Below are 17,650 nucleotides of genomic sequence, written 5' to 3'. Positions count from 1 at the left end.
TGAGGACAAAGGGTATGTAGTCACTGTATATTATACCCCCCTCCAAAAAAATCAAGAATCACGCCCGTTTACATGTAAATATATTATATTCTCAAAACTAGGGGGCCTAAATGACGGGCCAACTTGCAAGACAAGGAAATACATTCATAGCAATGGTGAAGGAAACCTCATGCAGCTACTGAGGGTTTGCAGGTGAAGGAATAAACCGAAACCTAAAACAGAGGCTTCGAAAGGAGAGAAAATGTTCTCAACCGGATATTCAAAATGAGATTGTACAAATGCTGTGGTTCTAGCTTATTGAGAAGATCAATGGAAATCTTTTTGTTTTCTCCGTGAATTGATATAGAAGAACAGAAACTTCAGGGTTATACATTATGTCGAGGTTAGAAGACGCATAAAATCCCCAAGAAACTTTTGTGGGTTTCTACAAAAATCCTGCAACAGCAGAGGACCATCTCTTATGACTGATATTCCACCCCTTCCCTATCTTAGAACTTATCCCTCCAATTTCATTGTAATGATAAAAGGAAGAAAAACTTCGCTATCTTTGAAATGAACAAGTAGATGGATGAGTAAATACAATAAAACTGAAAAAAAAAGTATTTCGTTTCTTTTTTTTTTTTTGAAATGCAATCTTAAAACATATTATTTAGGAACATCGAGATTATGTAACATTAAATTATCTTATCTGAGCGATCGAAATATGTTTTAAATAGAAAAAAAAAACTGAAATACAAAGAGAAAGAGATTTGAAATTGTGTATTGAATAATCGCACCGGAAGTTCTAAGTGTTTGAATGTGGAGGGGAAAATAGCTAAATAAAATTTTGTTAAGAGATTCAGGGGGCATGATATTTAAAACAAAGTGAAAAAATGGAGCAAAAGTATCAGTGTTAAGTGTTGCTCTAGTCAAAAATGTTAAAAGTGTTTTTTACTGAAACCGCAGACGTATTTAAAACAAATAAGCTATCCGGCTGGAAATCAAAAATTTCTGCATAGAAAACCAAAACAGTCAGCAACGATAGCCTACAATTATGCATTTAGAATTTCAACGTCGAAAAACTTCCGGGAGAGCATCCCCAACATAATCCCGGAGAAACACCCACTATCCACTACCAAAGATCGTCTTAACTTTCGTTTTCTGGGCTTCAACTTTGAAAATATTCCAGAGATCCCCCGAGCCTTCCCTCAAACTACACTAAAGAGCGTCTAAACTTGGAGTTTGGCCCTCCACTTTTGAAATAATTTTAGAAAAGAAGACTTTAAAGTCATTTTCTCAACACCATCAAAAGTCATCATTCAAAATTTTTTAACTTCAATTTCAAAAAATTGTTTGTTCCCAAAGATGGCTTACAATCGTGTTTTTAAAACTTCGAAAAAACTCCGGAGAGGGACCTCGAATCTCTTTTCTCCCAAACATCACCAAAAATCGACTAAATCTGTGTTTATAGAAAAATAATTTAAAAAGATTTCCGGGGAAGAAACGCCCGGACCCATTCCCTTTCTGAATCAATATTATGCTTCAGTAGGTTAACTCAGCTCAAAATACAGTAAAAGCCATAAATTATGATGTATTGCGTTAACGCTTCATTAAAATAACTTAGAAAAAATTCGTCACAGGAAAATAACACACAGAAGTTGTTTCTATGACAACGTGCTGGCTAGGAAAAGTTTATTGATTTGAATTTAGTTTATTTTGTGCGAATATGCAATTTGGAGTTGCAATTTGAAGTGTCAAAGTTGTTCCCCCCCTCCCATAAAGTTTATCTGACAACTCCAATGTCTGCGCAAGTAACCGGGTATTAATCGAAAGCATTTGATGAAGCATTGGTTGGTGAACGGGAACAACCGGTTAATAACCACTGACGTCATTAGCTGTCATGTGTTCAACCTAGAGTCCCTATGTTCAACCGACCGGTAGTGATCGGTTATCGCATAGTGATCACTATGCGAACGAAACCCAAGTTCTCGCCCTTCTAAGCTTACGTTCGCCGAGCTAAACCGATAGCAACCGGTAATTAATCACGTGAAAGCTAGTGACGTCAGCTTATGCTCGGATGTCTTTTCATCCATAAGCTCATTATTTTTGCATTGAAAAAGGCGTTCCCTGTAACGCCGAAACACGTGTCTGCTGTAATTTACAAATTTGTGCTTCTACTTACGTTGTTTGGTCTGACTTTACTATTCAGCACAAAGGTATTTATTTATCTCATTGGCGGTGTCGTCAATATTTTAATGGTGAGCTACCGGTCGCTCATCGAACGCAACCTAACAATAATATCTGCAGGTTAATTTGTTTTAACTGTAGCCGTAGTCAAAACAATTTTTTCTGTTGAACATGGTGTGGTTCTAACGCTATTGCTATCTTTTGTATGGAAAAGAAATTACAGCAAATTGATGATAAAAAACTCACACAGCTGCTAGAAAATGACTGGTAACATTCTTTAAAAATTTATTAGAGTCACCTTAGATTTGTCAACATTGTACATTTCATTAATGGGACTAAACTTAGAGTAGCAGTGCATTATTTATTCAAAAGATGCAGTCAGCTCGTATCAATCATTTCATATAATTATTTTAATCTGCCAATACTCTGCTATGACAGTACTTAGCTTCACTTCTATTACTCTACTGCGGACTGAAAACGCATAGAGATTGATTATATGACAAGCAAAACTAGTTATTTAAATTTTAAATTGTAATTAACTGTCGGGGTAATTTGAACTGTTTCAAGTTTAGCCTATTGCCTGATTTTGGCTTCACACAAGCATCAACTTCTTGCGACTTATGTTTTGGATGATACTCCATGTATGCGTTTTACATTCAATCAGTTTTAAAAACTTTCGATTTAGAAAGTGCGAATTTGTAGTGTCTAAACTTATTAGATTTCGTGTGAAGTTATCCTGTTTACAGCTTTAGAAAGTAAAAAGAAAAAAAACGGATAATAGTTTTTTTTTTTTTAAAGAATTAGGCTTGTAGTATGTAGTGTGAACTGCTTGTAGAAATGTCTTTGTAATTTGTACAGCCTCTTTTTGCTTTAATTATTGACTTTTTGACAGCGTTACAGGGTAAAATGCTTTTTCTTTTTTTATAAATTAAATAGTTTAGGCTTGGTAGGAAGATGGGAATGTTTATTTAATAACAATGGGTGAAATATAATTAGTATGCAATGGATAATAATAAGTGTTGTTTATCAATAATGCAAGACCTGATATAATTGATAAACAACACTTATTGTCTGAATTTCATACACAGAGATTATCTTTTCAAGTACTACAAAACATGCACTGACCTTTTTTTTTTTACTTATTTTAAAAATTTCTTCTTTTACTTTACATCATTGCTGAAATGTGAAGAAACACGGAATCGATTAACAAAATTGCATTTCATAGTAACATTAAGATTTTTTTTCTTGAACCAATACAATTCTGTAATTAAAAAACAGCTCTTACATTTATTAGCTTTTATATATTTTCGGCAGGAAAATCTTTGTGCTTTATTTGTTAGTAGTTATCAAAGTGGCATACAGGGTGTCCGAAAAATCCTTGACATATTTTAAAAAGTCATAGAAAAGCAACAAATTGTTACGCGGTTTGCACTGTTATAGCGTTATATTTTGCAGATTCAAGAATATTTTATGACATCGTAAAAAAAACTTCCTAAATTGCACTATACAGCGTCGAACAATTCCGCTGGATTGATGCTATAGCGCCAAGGTGGTGCTGTACCATCAGAGGAAGAAAAACAAACATAATGTGAGGTGTTTAATTATTTTATTCCACAGAAAGCAATATCTTTCATGACCAAACTTTGTGCAGTTCGTTGCTCAAACCAAATTTAAACGGTACTCAAGTTCATCCCATGTAATTCACACTATCTAGCATGGATTGAAATGCTACACAGTTTGACATAAATGAACACTAAAAAGATTTGTGAACCTGTGAAGTATTCTCAGTGGTCGAAAGTAGCGGTGGCTACTGTGATCTATACATTTTTTAGTAGTTTGTAATGTAGCATACTATTTAAAAAAAAAATTAGAGTTGTGCGGAGTTCAATAAAGAAAAAGTAGTAATTTATAGAGATTTCTGGCAACTACTTTTAAATAATGTTTAAAAAAAGGTAAAATGAATCAGATGCCAATACAGCTCTCTTTTTAACGACTTTCAGGGGACCACAAAAAATCGTCCTTAAGTAGAAAGCGTCATTAAATAGAATGCTTTTAACACTATAGTGAACCATCTGGAACCGTGAAAAGCCATGGTTAAATAGAGAAAGTCGTTAAATAGAGTGTCATTAAACAGAGAGCCAAGTGTATTACGAGAGGAAATCAGCGGATGGAATGAGAAATACTGCTTAAAAAATACCAAGCTGACCTCAGCTTGGACATATTTTGGCGCCATATGTTCTGTTTGATGCCATTAGTTTGTTTGGCATCATAATTTTCATGTTTCGCCAATATTCACATTGAATAGAGCATAGTTAAAAGAAAAAATAATTTTTAATATAAGCACTGACTTCCAATTTAGTAGCACGTTTATGTTTTCTGGTGGCTGAGAATGTCCAGTAGATGAACATTTTAGTTTTCAAAGGGATTATTTTCTAATATTCACCAAATATAGAAGCTACTGCAAATATTATAGAAGAGTGATATTGATCTGCTCTGGTCAGCTTACAATTAATATTACAGTGTAATAGAAAATCATGGTAACTGAATTTTTTCTGTGTCATGCAAATTTTGCTAGTTAAGCAAAAGGGTTTCAATATCATCCGCATGTAATTTAAAATAGCACATTAAAGTAAGTAAAGCATTTTAAGTTATGTTTTATGTTTCAAATTGCTTATTTATTAATATTTAATGAGGAACTAGTACCGTTTCAAATATTTTTATTTTTGCTTTTTTTTGTGATTGAGTGTTGATATTTTAACTTAATTGCCAATTGTTAAATGTTTATAGGTTTTAAAGATTATTTGATACGATTGAAAAAACATTTTCATTTCATTTTTTCAGTAGCGTAAGAAAGAGAGTGACCAGGTCCAAACCCCAAACTAGAAACTCAAATTAAACAAATAAGTTCCTATTAAAATAATATCTTCATTGAAAATTCAAGTTTTTTTCTTCTGTTTGAAAGATGTTTTTCATCATATATAATCAATTTTATGGTTTTATATGTCAATATAAAATTTAAATTCAGTTAGGACTAGTCCTATTTACATTTTCAAGCACAGTGTTGCACTTCTTGAATTAAATATTTGCTGGCAAGAAAAGATTAAAAATTTGAAGATTGAATTCGTTCCGCTTTTTCATCCTTTCTTGTAGTGAATACTCATACAAATTGTAAAATAATTGGTTTAAAATGACTAAGTGGCTCAGGGAAAAAAGAAAGAAAGAATAGATAATTCTCAGTAGTATTCCATGTTCAAATGAGATAGTTTATTAATCCAAACCACTTTTCGATTTTTTTTTTCAATTCTCAAACTGTGTGTGTATGCTTTTTATTTGCTTATTTTTGAAAGTAGTTAGGTTGCAAGAACTACATTTCAAAAGTAGTTTGTAGTTGTTGCATTTTAAAACGGTAGTTTTAGTTAACTGCACTTATAATAAAGTACTGGAAAAAGTCATCATTAAATCAAAGATATCGTTTAATCAAGGAGCATAGACATTCAATATAGTCAAATCCGGACCACAGAAATGTATAGTTAAATTGAAGAAATCGTTATGTTGTAGTTGGCTGCATAAAGAAATGTGGTTTTTCAAACCACAGAGTATTATTGTGCAAACCGCATATTCTCACGACAACTTGTTGCTTTGCTATTTTTTTTTTTAAAATGTAAATAACTTTTTGGACATCCTGTATTTCACATTTAATATGTGTTTTTCTGTATGTGTGACAGAAGAATTTAAATCTTACTTTAACATGTTTCTTTAGTGTTTTAGAATCGCCAACTTTCACTTAGGCAAACTAAACACTTGGTCAAAAAAGTCTGATTATTAGTTTAGGAAGTAACTCACTATTTCTCATACATTATTTAACAATCTATGATAAGAGGTAAAGAGTAAGAAGGAAAATTGTAGTATGGTATTTTCAAAACTATTATCCATATTCTGTTTAGAATAAAGTAAAAAAGTGTGTGATATTTCCTATCTTTTCATGTTCAATATCAAGTCTGATAATTTATAGTTAGTAAAAAATAGTAATTGTTTAAATATTGGGTTGAAGTTTTATTAATGATTTTAACTATGTAGCTAACTACATCTAGTGCTGCATAAAGCTTACCATAAACTCAGCTTAGTGCTTTTGCAATCATATCGCTATTTACTGAATACGTTGTTTTCATCCTTGAGTTTCTGAATAGTTAGCTCCAACTGTATTCAGTCTTTTTTTAGCTCTACACTCAGATACTACTACCTCCCACTAGACGCAACATGCCGTACATAAATGCATTTCTGGACAATATTATTGATTTTATCTGAAAACCTTTTCACATGCATAACTGAACTGCAACTGTTTGGATAGGAATTCAAGTGTTTTTTATTGTGTATAGCACCTTGCAGAAAATTTAGTAAGGCTACTCACAAAAGCTCAACTTGTCACAGGTTCAGTTTCACTTAATTAGCTTAATTTTGCAGTTTCTTTCATTGTAATTGAAATATTGACTGTTTGTTTCTATGGTATTTAACCTTATAAAATTTGTATAAAATGAAAAGTTGAGTATTATTGAGTTTTTGAGAAATTCCTAATTTTTGTTATGATGATGCTATGAGTTTTAGCTATATGAGGGGAAAGTTTCCCAAATATTGGAAACTGAACAATGAGACCAAGAATTCTCGACTCTTAGAGAATAATTTGTTTACTTAATTTCATTTCAAAATAATATTAAAGTAGTTTACTGGTTTATAGCTAAAATAACATTCTTTTTCTATTTTAGATCTTTTTAGCTCAGATTCAACATTCCATGGAGCTTCCCTTTCCGTCCTCAAAAAGAAGCCCAAAGAAAAAAGCCCTCTTGATGCTAGTGAGGTGCTTGCTGCAGCTTTGGAACAGATGGATGATATTATAGCAGGTATATTTTACTGTTCATACTTTGTTTAAAGTAATTTTATATGTGTGGATTTAAGTTGGAATATGGTTTCCCTAAGCTGGGGGGCTTTTTAACAAAATTTGTTTATACTATTTTAGTAATAAACAGAATGGAAATAATCCCAAGCATATTTTTGGAGATATGTTTCTATGTGAATAGTAGTGCTGAAAAAATATAGTTAGTCTTAATACCAAAAACATTTTCTACCTCACTTCAGAGATTGTAAAAATATTTGAAACAGAGAAGACTATTTTCTATCTAAGATGCAAAGAGATTGCATGTTTCATTTCATATGTATTGCAAATGAAATAGCATAGCTGTCAACTGTCCTGATTCATGCAGGAGACTTCCAAATTTTGATGCCTTCTCCCAAGCTCCCCGATGAAGTAAATATCTCCACAATTTTCATCAGAGGGAAGAATCTCTACAGTAAAATAGTCACAATCACAAACTGGAAACCCTCTCACTCATGAGATTTTATATCTCTGTTCATTTTTGAAACGTGTTTATTTTCCTCTTTAAAAAAAAATTAATTCATGTCTATTTCATACTCCTTCTTAAAAAAAAATAAATAAATAATTTGCAGAAAATGCGACAAAAAGTTCCTGATTTTTCTGAACTTCTCAAATGTTTACCAGCTGCAAGAAATATTTCTCATCACTTGAAAGTCAAAAATAAATTTTTGAGTACTTCAAAACAGTTTGTTCTCACTTTCCAATTTTCGAGTCTCGTAATATTTCCCATCGCAGAATTTCGGGTCCTTATAGAGGCTAAATTTAAAACCCCCCTACTTAAATTTTAATAATCCCTTTTGCTCTCAAACTTTTGCAGTTGAATTCATTCTCCCAAAACCTCCCTAATTTTTAGCTTTAAATTTTAGCAGCTATGAAATAGAAAAAAAAGAAATTAAAGGGGCAAATTTTGTTCTTACTAAAAGTTTGGTTGGTTAGAGGTACATATAATTAACACTTAACTTTGCCTAAGTAATCCAACAATTTTTTTATATTTATAGTTTGTTATTATTATTATTTAGAATTTTTATTTCTCTTTATCATTTAAAAACATAGAAAAGGGAGGAGGGATATATTTGGTATTGTATGGGAACTGTGGGGTAAAGTGAAATGGGATGAAATATTGTTCTGCTTTTTATGCCACCTATCTGGTAATATTTTAACTATGCAGTTACGCATGTGATTTATTCCAGTCAGGAAAAAATTACTTCGGCAGATTAAAGTGTATGGGATACAGACAATTTTCGAAAATTGATACTCATATTGTAACTGTGTATAAAACTATGTTTGGTTTTATAAAACGATAAAGATTAACTTTTGGAGTATTTTAATATTTGATGCAATATTTGTTTAGATAATATTAAGCTTAATTTTATTTTAAATATTTTGCACAATTAGTCAAGCACATGTAGGGCAAGGTGACATAGTTTATTTTATTTACTCAATCATTCTCTAAATCATATGTATTCATTTTTTAATTAATTCATATACATTCCTTCATATAGTTATTTATTCACATACTTTCTTATTCATTCGCAATTTTATTTACTTATTCATCTGATGAAAAATATTTCTTATAATCAAGTCCAAAATATTTCGTTTGAAAAAATAATTTTTTTTTTACTTAAGCCTATGAAAAAAAAAGTCTCTCCCCCTCCCCCCCCCCCTTTTTTTGAAGGCACATATTTGCTGCCAAAAATTTAAAATGATGTTTCAGTGTAAGTTTTATTATAAAATACAATTGGGTAACGTCACCAGTAACAGATAAGGGGTTCAGTAACAGACAGTTGTAAGTTTGGATTTAAATAATAAGAATTTTTGGTTATTTGTAAATTATTGGTAAAACTGATGTTGCTGTGACCCAGGAATATGGTGCAATTATCTAGTATTATTAGAATGAATTGTATGAGTCAGTTGGTATTTACAAGGCAAGGGTGGAAGGTTATGAACCACATGAATAAACAGTAAGGTGGTTCAAAAATACATGTAAAAAAAAAAAGTTTCTCCTAGATAACAAGACACCCCTCAATATTTTTAAACTTGTGGATAGTAATATACTGGAAGAATTTGAGCTTCCTATTTCATCTGAAAGAGGGTGCCCAAGCCCCTTCCCCAAACTTCATAAGTATGGAGAGGGGGTTAAAAAAATTCATTGAACTGAAATAACAATGCTACATATTATATTATACACTAGTAATATGCTTATACGTTGCAATAAAATAATTATTTACAAAAAAAAAACAGCTGGGGAAATTAAATGTTTCTAAATTTGTGGCATGTTCATTGAGCACCCTCTTAAAATTCGAGTAAGAAGCTAGAACTTCTACAGCATAATACTATTAGCCAATCTAAAAAATATAGGGGATGTTCTGGACTCTAGCTGAAAAAGAGTTTTTTCAACCACCCTAATGAACAGCCACCATGAGGTCTGCATGTATTTCATGTTCATTTGAATTTAATAATGTTTTAAATTTAAAAATAAAGAACTTTTGCGCATTTTGAAGAGAAAAGGGGAATTTTGTTTGTTACTCATCCTTTCCTTATCCTATCTGTTACCGGGTATCATCCGAATTGTTGGTGTCTGTTACTGGGGGTTGGACTTTTTTGAAATTGAGCAAATAAAAATACAATTAACTCATTCAGAGCATCCAGAGGCAGCCAAACATTAGATGAGATGTAGTTGCATGAGAGAAAAATAGTTTTAAAAGTATAAATACATTAAAAGGCTCAGAAAATTGAGTAAACCTGAGAGTGATGTCTTAAGCATGTCTGTTACTGGTGCCGTTGCCCTATTCTTTCAACCTATTCTACCCTATTCTTTCATTTTCAAAGCAAATGTGTGGAAAGGTTCCGTCATCTTAACTATTTCATCCATTTATTCATAGCAAGATATACAATATCTCATACCTAAAAATTGTCCTTTTAAATTTTTTTAAAAGTGTATATAGTAGTATTCTCAACTTAAATTTCAAGAAGACAGACCTCCATAATTTTTTGGAAATTTTTGAATCATCTGTGAATGATATACTTCTGCCCAGGTTATTTTCAAAGAGGGAATCTTAAAAATTTTGGCAAAATCTTGCTCTCCGACCTTTAATTTAACCTCCTGTCCTCCTTCGGATCTTTTTTGAACCATCCCTTTTCTAATATATACAGCTCCTTGATAAACAAGTGCATTTTCTCCTCTTAAGCTTTGAAGATAAACAAACCATGTGCTTTGAATCAAGTAACCATTTGTTGCTTCAGAAATAAATCAATAATAACAGACTTGCCAACTCTCCTATTTTTCCCCCTTTCTCTTGGTTTTACATTTTAGAATGAATTTCACCCAGTTTTCTTTAGGTATTAACTTTATCATCAGTTATTCATAATTTATCAAGATTTTAATTTTAAAGTCAAAATTGTTCTTTGAAAACTTAATAGATGGCACTGTCATAGCTTCTTGACCCAAAACCACCATATATCTGGACAGCATTTCTTATACACGTCGAAAAATGGCTTAATGCAATTTTAGCATATTTCGTGCAATTAGGCAGCAATCTTTTAGCATCTGTCACTTGTTTATCCTTTTTCTGAAAATTTTCCCAATTATGCATTGTGCAAAGCCTATTGAACTAAAATGCAAAGATATTTTTTAATCATCCCTTGTTTCTGGGTCCCCCCCTCCCCCTTCTGAAATAAAAGTTTGAAGTAGAATCTGATTGTTCTGTTACAGATGTACTTCTGCATAGAATTCTGATGACTTTTTTTTCAGTACAGTTGGCTCTCTGTTTAAAAATGTTCTATTTAATGATTTTCTCTATTTAAAGATGGCTTTTCACAGTCCTGGATGCACCACTGTAGTTTTAAAAGCATTCTATTTAAGGACATATTCTACTTCTTAAGGATGGTTTTTGTAGTCCCTTGAATGTCGTTAAACAGAGAGTCAAATGTATTTACTTTACATTTGTTTTTACAACTTGCATTGCATATTTGTTCCATTTATTAACATAATTGAAGTCAAAGTTTATATAACATTTGTGTCCTAATACTAAGGACACAAATATAAATTGTATTAGTATTTTTCAAAATAAGCAATTGTTTCATAAAGCATATGTGAGGCAGTGAGAAGCAAAGGGATGTAAGTGGACATTTTCAAGTTTTGAGTAAAACACATTTAAAGATAACTTTCTAGGTAGGCTTTCATTGAAATTTTTATCTAAATCATGCTGTACAGCAGCAACTACCATCTTTTGCCTCGAGACAGAGAAGTGTAGTTGGGGACTTATTTTCGGGGTATATTTCTAAATTTTCCGCTTTCATTTGACTCAAAAATTTTAATTCATTTGCATCCGAGAAATGCATAAAAATATGTATACATTTTTTTCTTTTTATTCAGACTTCTTGTAAAAAAAAAAGTTTATGTCCTTGATTTAAAATCTATTAATTGAATTTGTCTTTTACTACTTTAATTATATAATGCCAGTGATTAATTTCTATCTTACTTTAATTTAGAATGCTTTTTCGCAGAAATGTTTGAAATTTATATAATTAAGGGCTATTTACTGATTGTGAAATTAATTCTTTTTCTGAAATTCTTTTTGTCAATTTAAAAGTTTTATGAAAAATTTTCAGATTTTCTGAATCACAATATGTTTTAAAAAAGGGTCTCAAGAAAGATCAAGTATAATTTTATTTAATTTTATGCTTCTAAAAGTGATACACAGTTGTTAATTGTATCATTTTAGAATTTCTGTAATAAAAGTTTGTCATTGGTTAGTCTTTCAGTTCCGAATTTATTTTGTTTACTACCTGTCTCAAAAAGTTCAAGATTGTTTCGGGAGATGGGGGAGAAAGTGATATTTATGGTATTTTACTAGATCATTGATGTTCTTTATAAATGTTTATTGATTTGGTTTTATGTTTGTCATTCAAGTTTTTTAAAGGTAAACTCATGTTCAATTTATATGTTTCAGCTTCTACACAAGAGCTTGAAAATGATCCACATCAAAAATTGGATTTATTGACACATTCCTATAAGGATAAACTTGACTTCCAACCATTTGTTTCCCAAAAAGTACCTGAAGTTCTCCCTATTGAGAACAAGATGACCATTAAGAAAACCTTAGATTGTCTTAAAGATTATATAATATCCAAAAATGATGCCAATGATAATTTTGTGCCAAATGGAGATTTTAATGTTTCTTCAGCTAAAGTAGTTTATGCTTGGCTTCAGAAATTGCTCAAACAAAATGATACTGAAGTAAGTGCACTTGATTTTAATTGTTTCATAGCAGAAAATGTTACTTTATTATTTTGTGCAAATTATTGTTTCTGTTTGTTTTCTTTACAATATCGAAAGCTAAAGCTCAAACTTCTTAAGTAGAACGGAGTCCTTGCCAAGCTTTTTATGTGTAAAGGATATTAATTTTTTATAAAGGGAGAAAAAATATTATTTGATTGATTTTTTTTCTGCATCTTGTGCATTCGGTTGTTCTGAAACTTGGTGTTTAGTGTCTGATTTTAATTTTTCCACAAGTTTTGAATGATGCCCAACTTTTGTATAGTATAATATTGTACAAATACTCTACAATTTTAACAGGTGAGTTTATAAAGAACATAAAAGGATGTGCAGTTTTGAGAGATTGTTTGTTATAATTTTAAAGAAAGGCATCAATTTTGTTCTCTAATTTTCTCTCAGCTGTTTTTTGAAGGTTAAATTTTCAGCAAAAAATTCAATTGTACATTTTGTTCAGAATTAAGACGTTTCAGAGGAAATTTGTTAGTCTTGGGTTTTCTGCTGAAAAGCTTGTCCCAACGAAATGAATGAAAACAATACAAACTTTAATTTTGTATTATTAATTGTATTTTTGTAATGTAAAATATAATACAATAGGTTTGTATCAAAAAATGCACAAAACAGGTATACTGAGTACTATATTAATTTCTTGAGATAAAAAGATATTTTCATGTTCTTAGACATGCATATGGCATAATTTACGTGTTCCTTTCTAGCATATAGAGTTTTGGCAAGATAAACATGAAAATGCTATTTTAATTCTGCCTTACCTATAAAGCCGAGAGGTTCCTTATATTTAAATTTTCTTTCTTCTGTACGTAATATGTAGTGACTTCATGTCATCTAGTAAGAGCTATTTTGCCTGGTGTAATTTGTTATTAGATACAGAGTTGCCAAGTGCTACAAAAAAATCATAGTTTCTATAAACTGCAGCCTCAAGCTATGATGCTAACATGTCCAAAGCTTACGAATTTTTCTTTTTGAATCCAAAAAAAAAAAAAAATCCATATAAGAAATCATTTGGATAATATTGTTTTTAAACTTAATAGTGTTTCAAATTTTTGTTTAATCTAAACAAAATGAATTTATCATAATAATTAATTTAGAAATAAGGAAGTAAATATTTTTTCAATATAAACTATTACTAGTATTATTGCAAATTGAAACAAAGTTATTCACTGCATTTGTTACTCTTGTTATTAAATGTGCCCTTAAACTCCCTGGCCAAAACTCTGCTACTAATTTAGATTTACAAAAGTTGACAGCTCTGGATTTATAATTCTTAAGATCACATATCTGAAAAAACTGAACCTATTGCTAATGCTTTTAAAAGTTCAGTTATGGTAGAATGGATACACTTTACAACCCTTTATCTTTACTAAAACTGCTACTTTAGAGAAAAGAACTGTCAACCAATGCAATATTTATTGGTTTCATGATAAAATAGGGCATTTTTGCATCTAATGTAAAGTATCAAAAGCATTTTCGATCATGTTGCGGGGTGAGAGTTGTCCTAAAATTTCAAACTTTCTCTAAAATTTTGAGTTTTGACCTAAAATTTTCATATTTTATTCCCCACTTGTGCAAAAAATGAAATTCAACCTAAAAATTAAACTTTTCACAATGATATGCCTGTAGTTTAGGACAAAATAAACATTGTAGTCTCTTAGGAATTTTTTCTGAGAAAGAAAGAGAAAAACCTATGCTGCTGATTTTCTTTTTCCTGCAGAAGGGGGGATGCAGTTACCCAAAACAGATGCTCAATATAAAGCTGTTAATTTTATTGATTCTTTGTAACTCTTGCAGTCATTCCTCTTCTGCAAGAAAGATATGAAATAAAAAAAGAACCCAAATATAAACACTTGGTTAAAAAGTATATTTAGAGCAATATTTAAATGGGTTGTCCGCAGATGGGATGTAATATGTTTTTATAGTGCTTCTCCTGTGTTGTGGTCTGAGCATTAGCTTGTTCTTCCAGTACAAAGAGTCAGCTTGCTTTGTGCTTCTGTTCAGTGAAGTTGGATTATTTCTTGCATATATAATTCTTAAAATAAGTCACTAATTTTTTGCTTTAAAAATGTGAATAGTAATTTCTTTATAAAAATGCTACAGAAATCAATTCTCTTCCTTGTGGTTGGAAAAAGCAGACAGAAATAGATGCTAAATCAGCACATGGTGCCATGCAGAAAAGGATGAATTTAAAGCATTTTGTTCTGTTTGTACATTATCTCAGCAAATTGATAAGCAAGGATTGTCTCATGCTTCCAGGATACATAATAGGTTGACAAGTAGCTTGAAAAATCAAGCTGTATTTTAAGTTCTGTATTTTTTTTTCTTCTACTGAAAATAAATTGGTTTTGATAGAGCCATCCAAAGCTTTTGTTCCAAATTTGCTCCAAGATAAAATTTTCGTTAGCAAAGGTTTTCTAGACTTGCACCCTACTTTTGATCTTTCCTTATTAAGGATACAACAAAGCAAGTAATGAAGCAATTGGACATACATTCATCCAACTGATATCTCGTTTATATTTTTACTTCATAACTGGTCACTGCGTTAAAGGATTAAAGATTGAATGCATTCTATTGTAATTTTTAAGATTGAAAGAAACGTTTTATCATCCACTACAAAAATCAAGCTTACAAATTGCATTTAAGTTTAAAAAAACTGAATATTTGTTCTCCTAAAAGGGTCCTTAAATTTTATCGAAATTGTGTCCTAAAATATTTCAAATCGCCACTCTGACCCCTGATGTTGTAAAATGCTGTTATGTCTGGTTTCTATGCTAGTTTCTACTAGATCAGTGTTTCCTAAAGTGTGGTATGCATAACTGTACCTTGTGATTTCGTTCTAGGATTTGGGGCACTATAGATACTTGTTGCTGAACCAAAATTAAAATGAAAAATATTTATAATATTAAAATTGTCTAGACTAGTCCAACGATCCCCAACTGCTCCTACTTCCATCTATGCCAAAATTGCGTTTGGTATGTTCATGATTACTAATCGTAAACTTATCAAATGAGTTTTTCGATCAAAAGTTTTAGTTCATTCATGTGTATTATTCGATTTTGAAATCTACTCACTGACAACTTTTGAAGACCAATGTGCAAATGCATACAAGTTCTTTCTTATTCAATGTTTTTTTTTTTTTTAAATTCACCTTTAATTTACTCACTTCTTTCACTTTTTTTTTTTTCAGTTTTGAAAATTTTCCTTTTCACAATTTATCTGCAAAAGTAGTTTCTCGCATTTCTCAGATTCAAATTGTCAAAAATTTTTTTTGTAAAGTGATTCTCTAAAAGCTCATGCAATGTTGTATGATAGGGTTCTAGCATTTTGATTAAGTTCATTGACCAATTGCTAGAAAGGATTTTTTTCCACAATAGTATTTGGACACAACTCTTGCTCTTTCCAGTTCAGCTAACCATTTTCAGATGTAGAAATTTCAGAGTCAAAAAGTTTAAGCTTTAACCTTTTATGGTTCTACATTGATTTCAGTTGGACATTAAAAATTTGCCATTGTGGTCCTATGTTGGGTAGTGTCACAGACAGGGGTTTAAACTACTAAATAATTTTTGCAGACTTCAAATGCCTTCTTAAAACATGATCCTAGGATACTTGTACGACTTATAAAACTCTCCAGTTACATTTTATTATCTGTTTGGTTGTACCAAGAAGGAGAAATCTTAAAACCTTTTTTTGAAAATAGAAAATAGACCGCAAAGGGCAGTCTTAAAATGAAGTATCTTGAAAGTCTTCTAAATTGCTAAAATTATTTCCAGCTTTAATCATAATTTTATGCAGCTCTGCTGCATAACACGAAGGAATATAATTTTTCTTGAACCTTATTGAAGAGTTATGATTTCATAATGCCAAAAATTGTAATAGATGCAGTCTCACATACTATTGTCATGCAAAGGAATCAAATTAAATCAGGGTACGGGTGTAAAAACAATTATGGAAAATGAGTTTGAATTTGTAAGAACAAAATGTTTTGTGATTAGTTTCTGCATGTGTAATAAATAATTCAAAAAGCTCGGCTTGACTTGATTATCGGAACAGGTATTTAATTATTTGATCTATGATCTTTTTTTATTAAAACGACCTGACAACTTTTTAAAAATAAAGTTTAATGTTTAAAAAATCAATAATCAGAAAGTACAAGAAACATTCTCACTTGCATGCTTTAAAAAAATCTACGTAGTAGTAAATAATCTAATTTATCATTAAGTTAATATTTAATAGATATCATTCAACATCCACAAAAGCTTTTAAAAGTCTGGCAACAGATTTCATTAGTATTCTTTTTTTTTTTTCTATTTACTCGTGAATGTTCAACTACTCTTTGCACCTTACTGTTTCTAGTTTGCCTTTCATTTCAATTTCATATTTTTAAATCTTACCTCAGATATCTTCAAATGTGTTACATTGGGTTTAAATCTGGGGATTGAGGATTTATTTTCAGTACTTGTGGACAACTTTTGAGGCACACGCGTTGAAAGCCATGTGCTTATTATCGTCATCTTGATCAGAAACGGTTCTTTCAAATAATCAAATTTCGGGGTAATAGTTATAAATATTCCTTGAAAATATTTAAACTATCAGCATGATTCATTATTTCATCAATAAATTATAAACTACCAAGTCCTAATGCCCAAGAACACCTTCACCGCCCTAATTAACTGATCAAATTAAATTTTTAAGATTAAATTCCTCATTTTTACTTCTCCTTAGAATTATACAACATCGGAACCAAAAATGTTGAATTTTTTTTTGCATCTGTAAATAAGACGTTATTCCAAAACATTTCAGGCTTATTTATCGTTGATTTTGGCACGGAGTGCGTAAACTTTCTGTTTTTCGCACGAGCAAAATACTTTCTATGGTAAGAGCTCTCATTTATTTCAGCTCCTTAGAAGACTTGGTCAACAGTTTCAGGTAGAATAAAGATGCCAAGTTTTTTATTAAATTCTATAGAAACTTTTATAGCACTCAAATGTAAATTCTTCATCATTTTCTAATTGTAAATATCTGATCTGATTTTGTTAACTAGCCAGTTGACCCTTTCTTACTTTGTTTTTAATCCTATTTTTTTCTTTAAAGTACTTCATCAAGAAAACATAGGAAAGGTAGATATTCATAGACTGCAATAACAGACCTGCCAACTCTCCGGTTTTTTGCCCATTTCTCCCGTATTTATGTTTAAGAATCAATTTCTCTTGTTTTTTTTTTGTTTTTTTCAGATTTTTTTTTTTAATCATTATTTTACTGTAATTTATTGA

At 30.8% G+C, this 17,650-nt stretch overlaps 1 protein-coding gene across 2 annotated transcripts in view; it reads left to right on the top strand.

Moving 5' to 3' along the window:
- The first annotated feature begins 2,309 nt into the window (after positions 1-2,309).
- The window catches only part of LOC129219382 (liprin-beta-1-like), a 147,100-nt gene continuing 131,759 nt past the window's right edge, over positions 2,310-17,650 (top strand). Inside the window, exons 1-3 of one of the 2 annotated variants that reach the window (XM_054853767.1) lie at positions 2,310-2,433; positions 6,927-7,061; positions 12,046-12,332. In XM_054853767.1, the coding sequence (XP_054709742.1) occupies positions 2,427-2,433; positions 6,927-7,061; positions 12,046-12,332 (429 nt within the window). In that variant the 5' untranslated portion in view covers positions 2,310-2,426. The remainder of the gene's footprint in view (positions 2,434-6,926; positions 7,062-12,045; positions 12,333-17,650) is intronic. The other variant, XM_054853766.1, reaches the window with a different exon arrangement.

Source organism: Uloborus diversus, chromosome 3 (genome assembly GCF_026930045.1).
Source record: "Uloborus diversus isolate 005 chromosome 3, Udiv.v.3.1, whole genome shotgun sequence".
Taxonomy (NCBI): domain Eukaryota; kingdom Metazoa; phylum Arthropoda; class Arachnida; order Araneae; family Uloboridae; genus Uloborus; species Uloborus diversus.
Note: the sequence above shows the minus strand (reverse complement) of the source record. Positions and strands in the feature narration are given on the sequence as shown.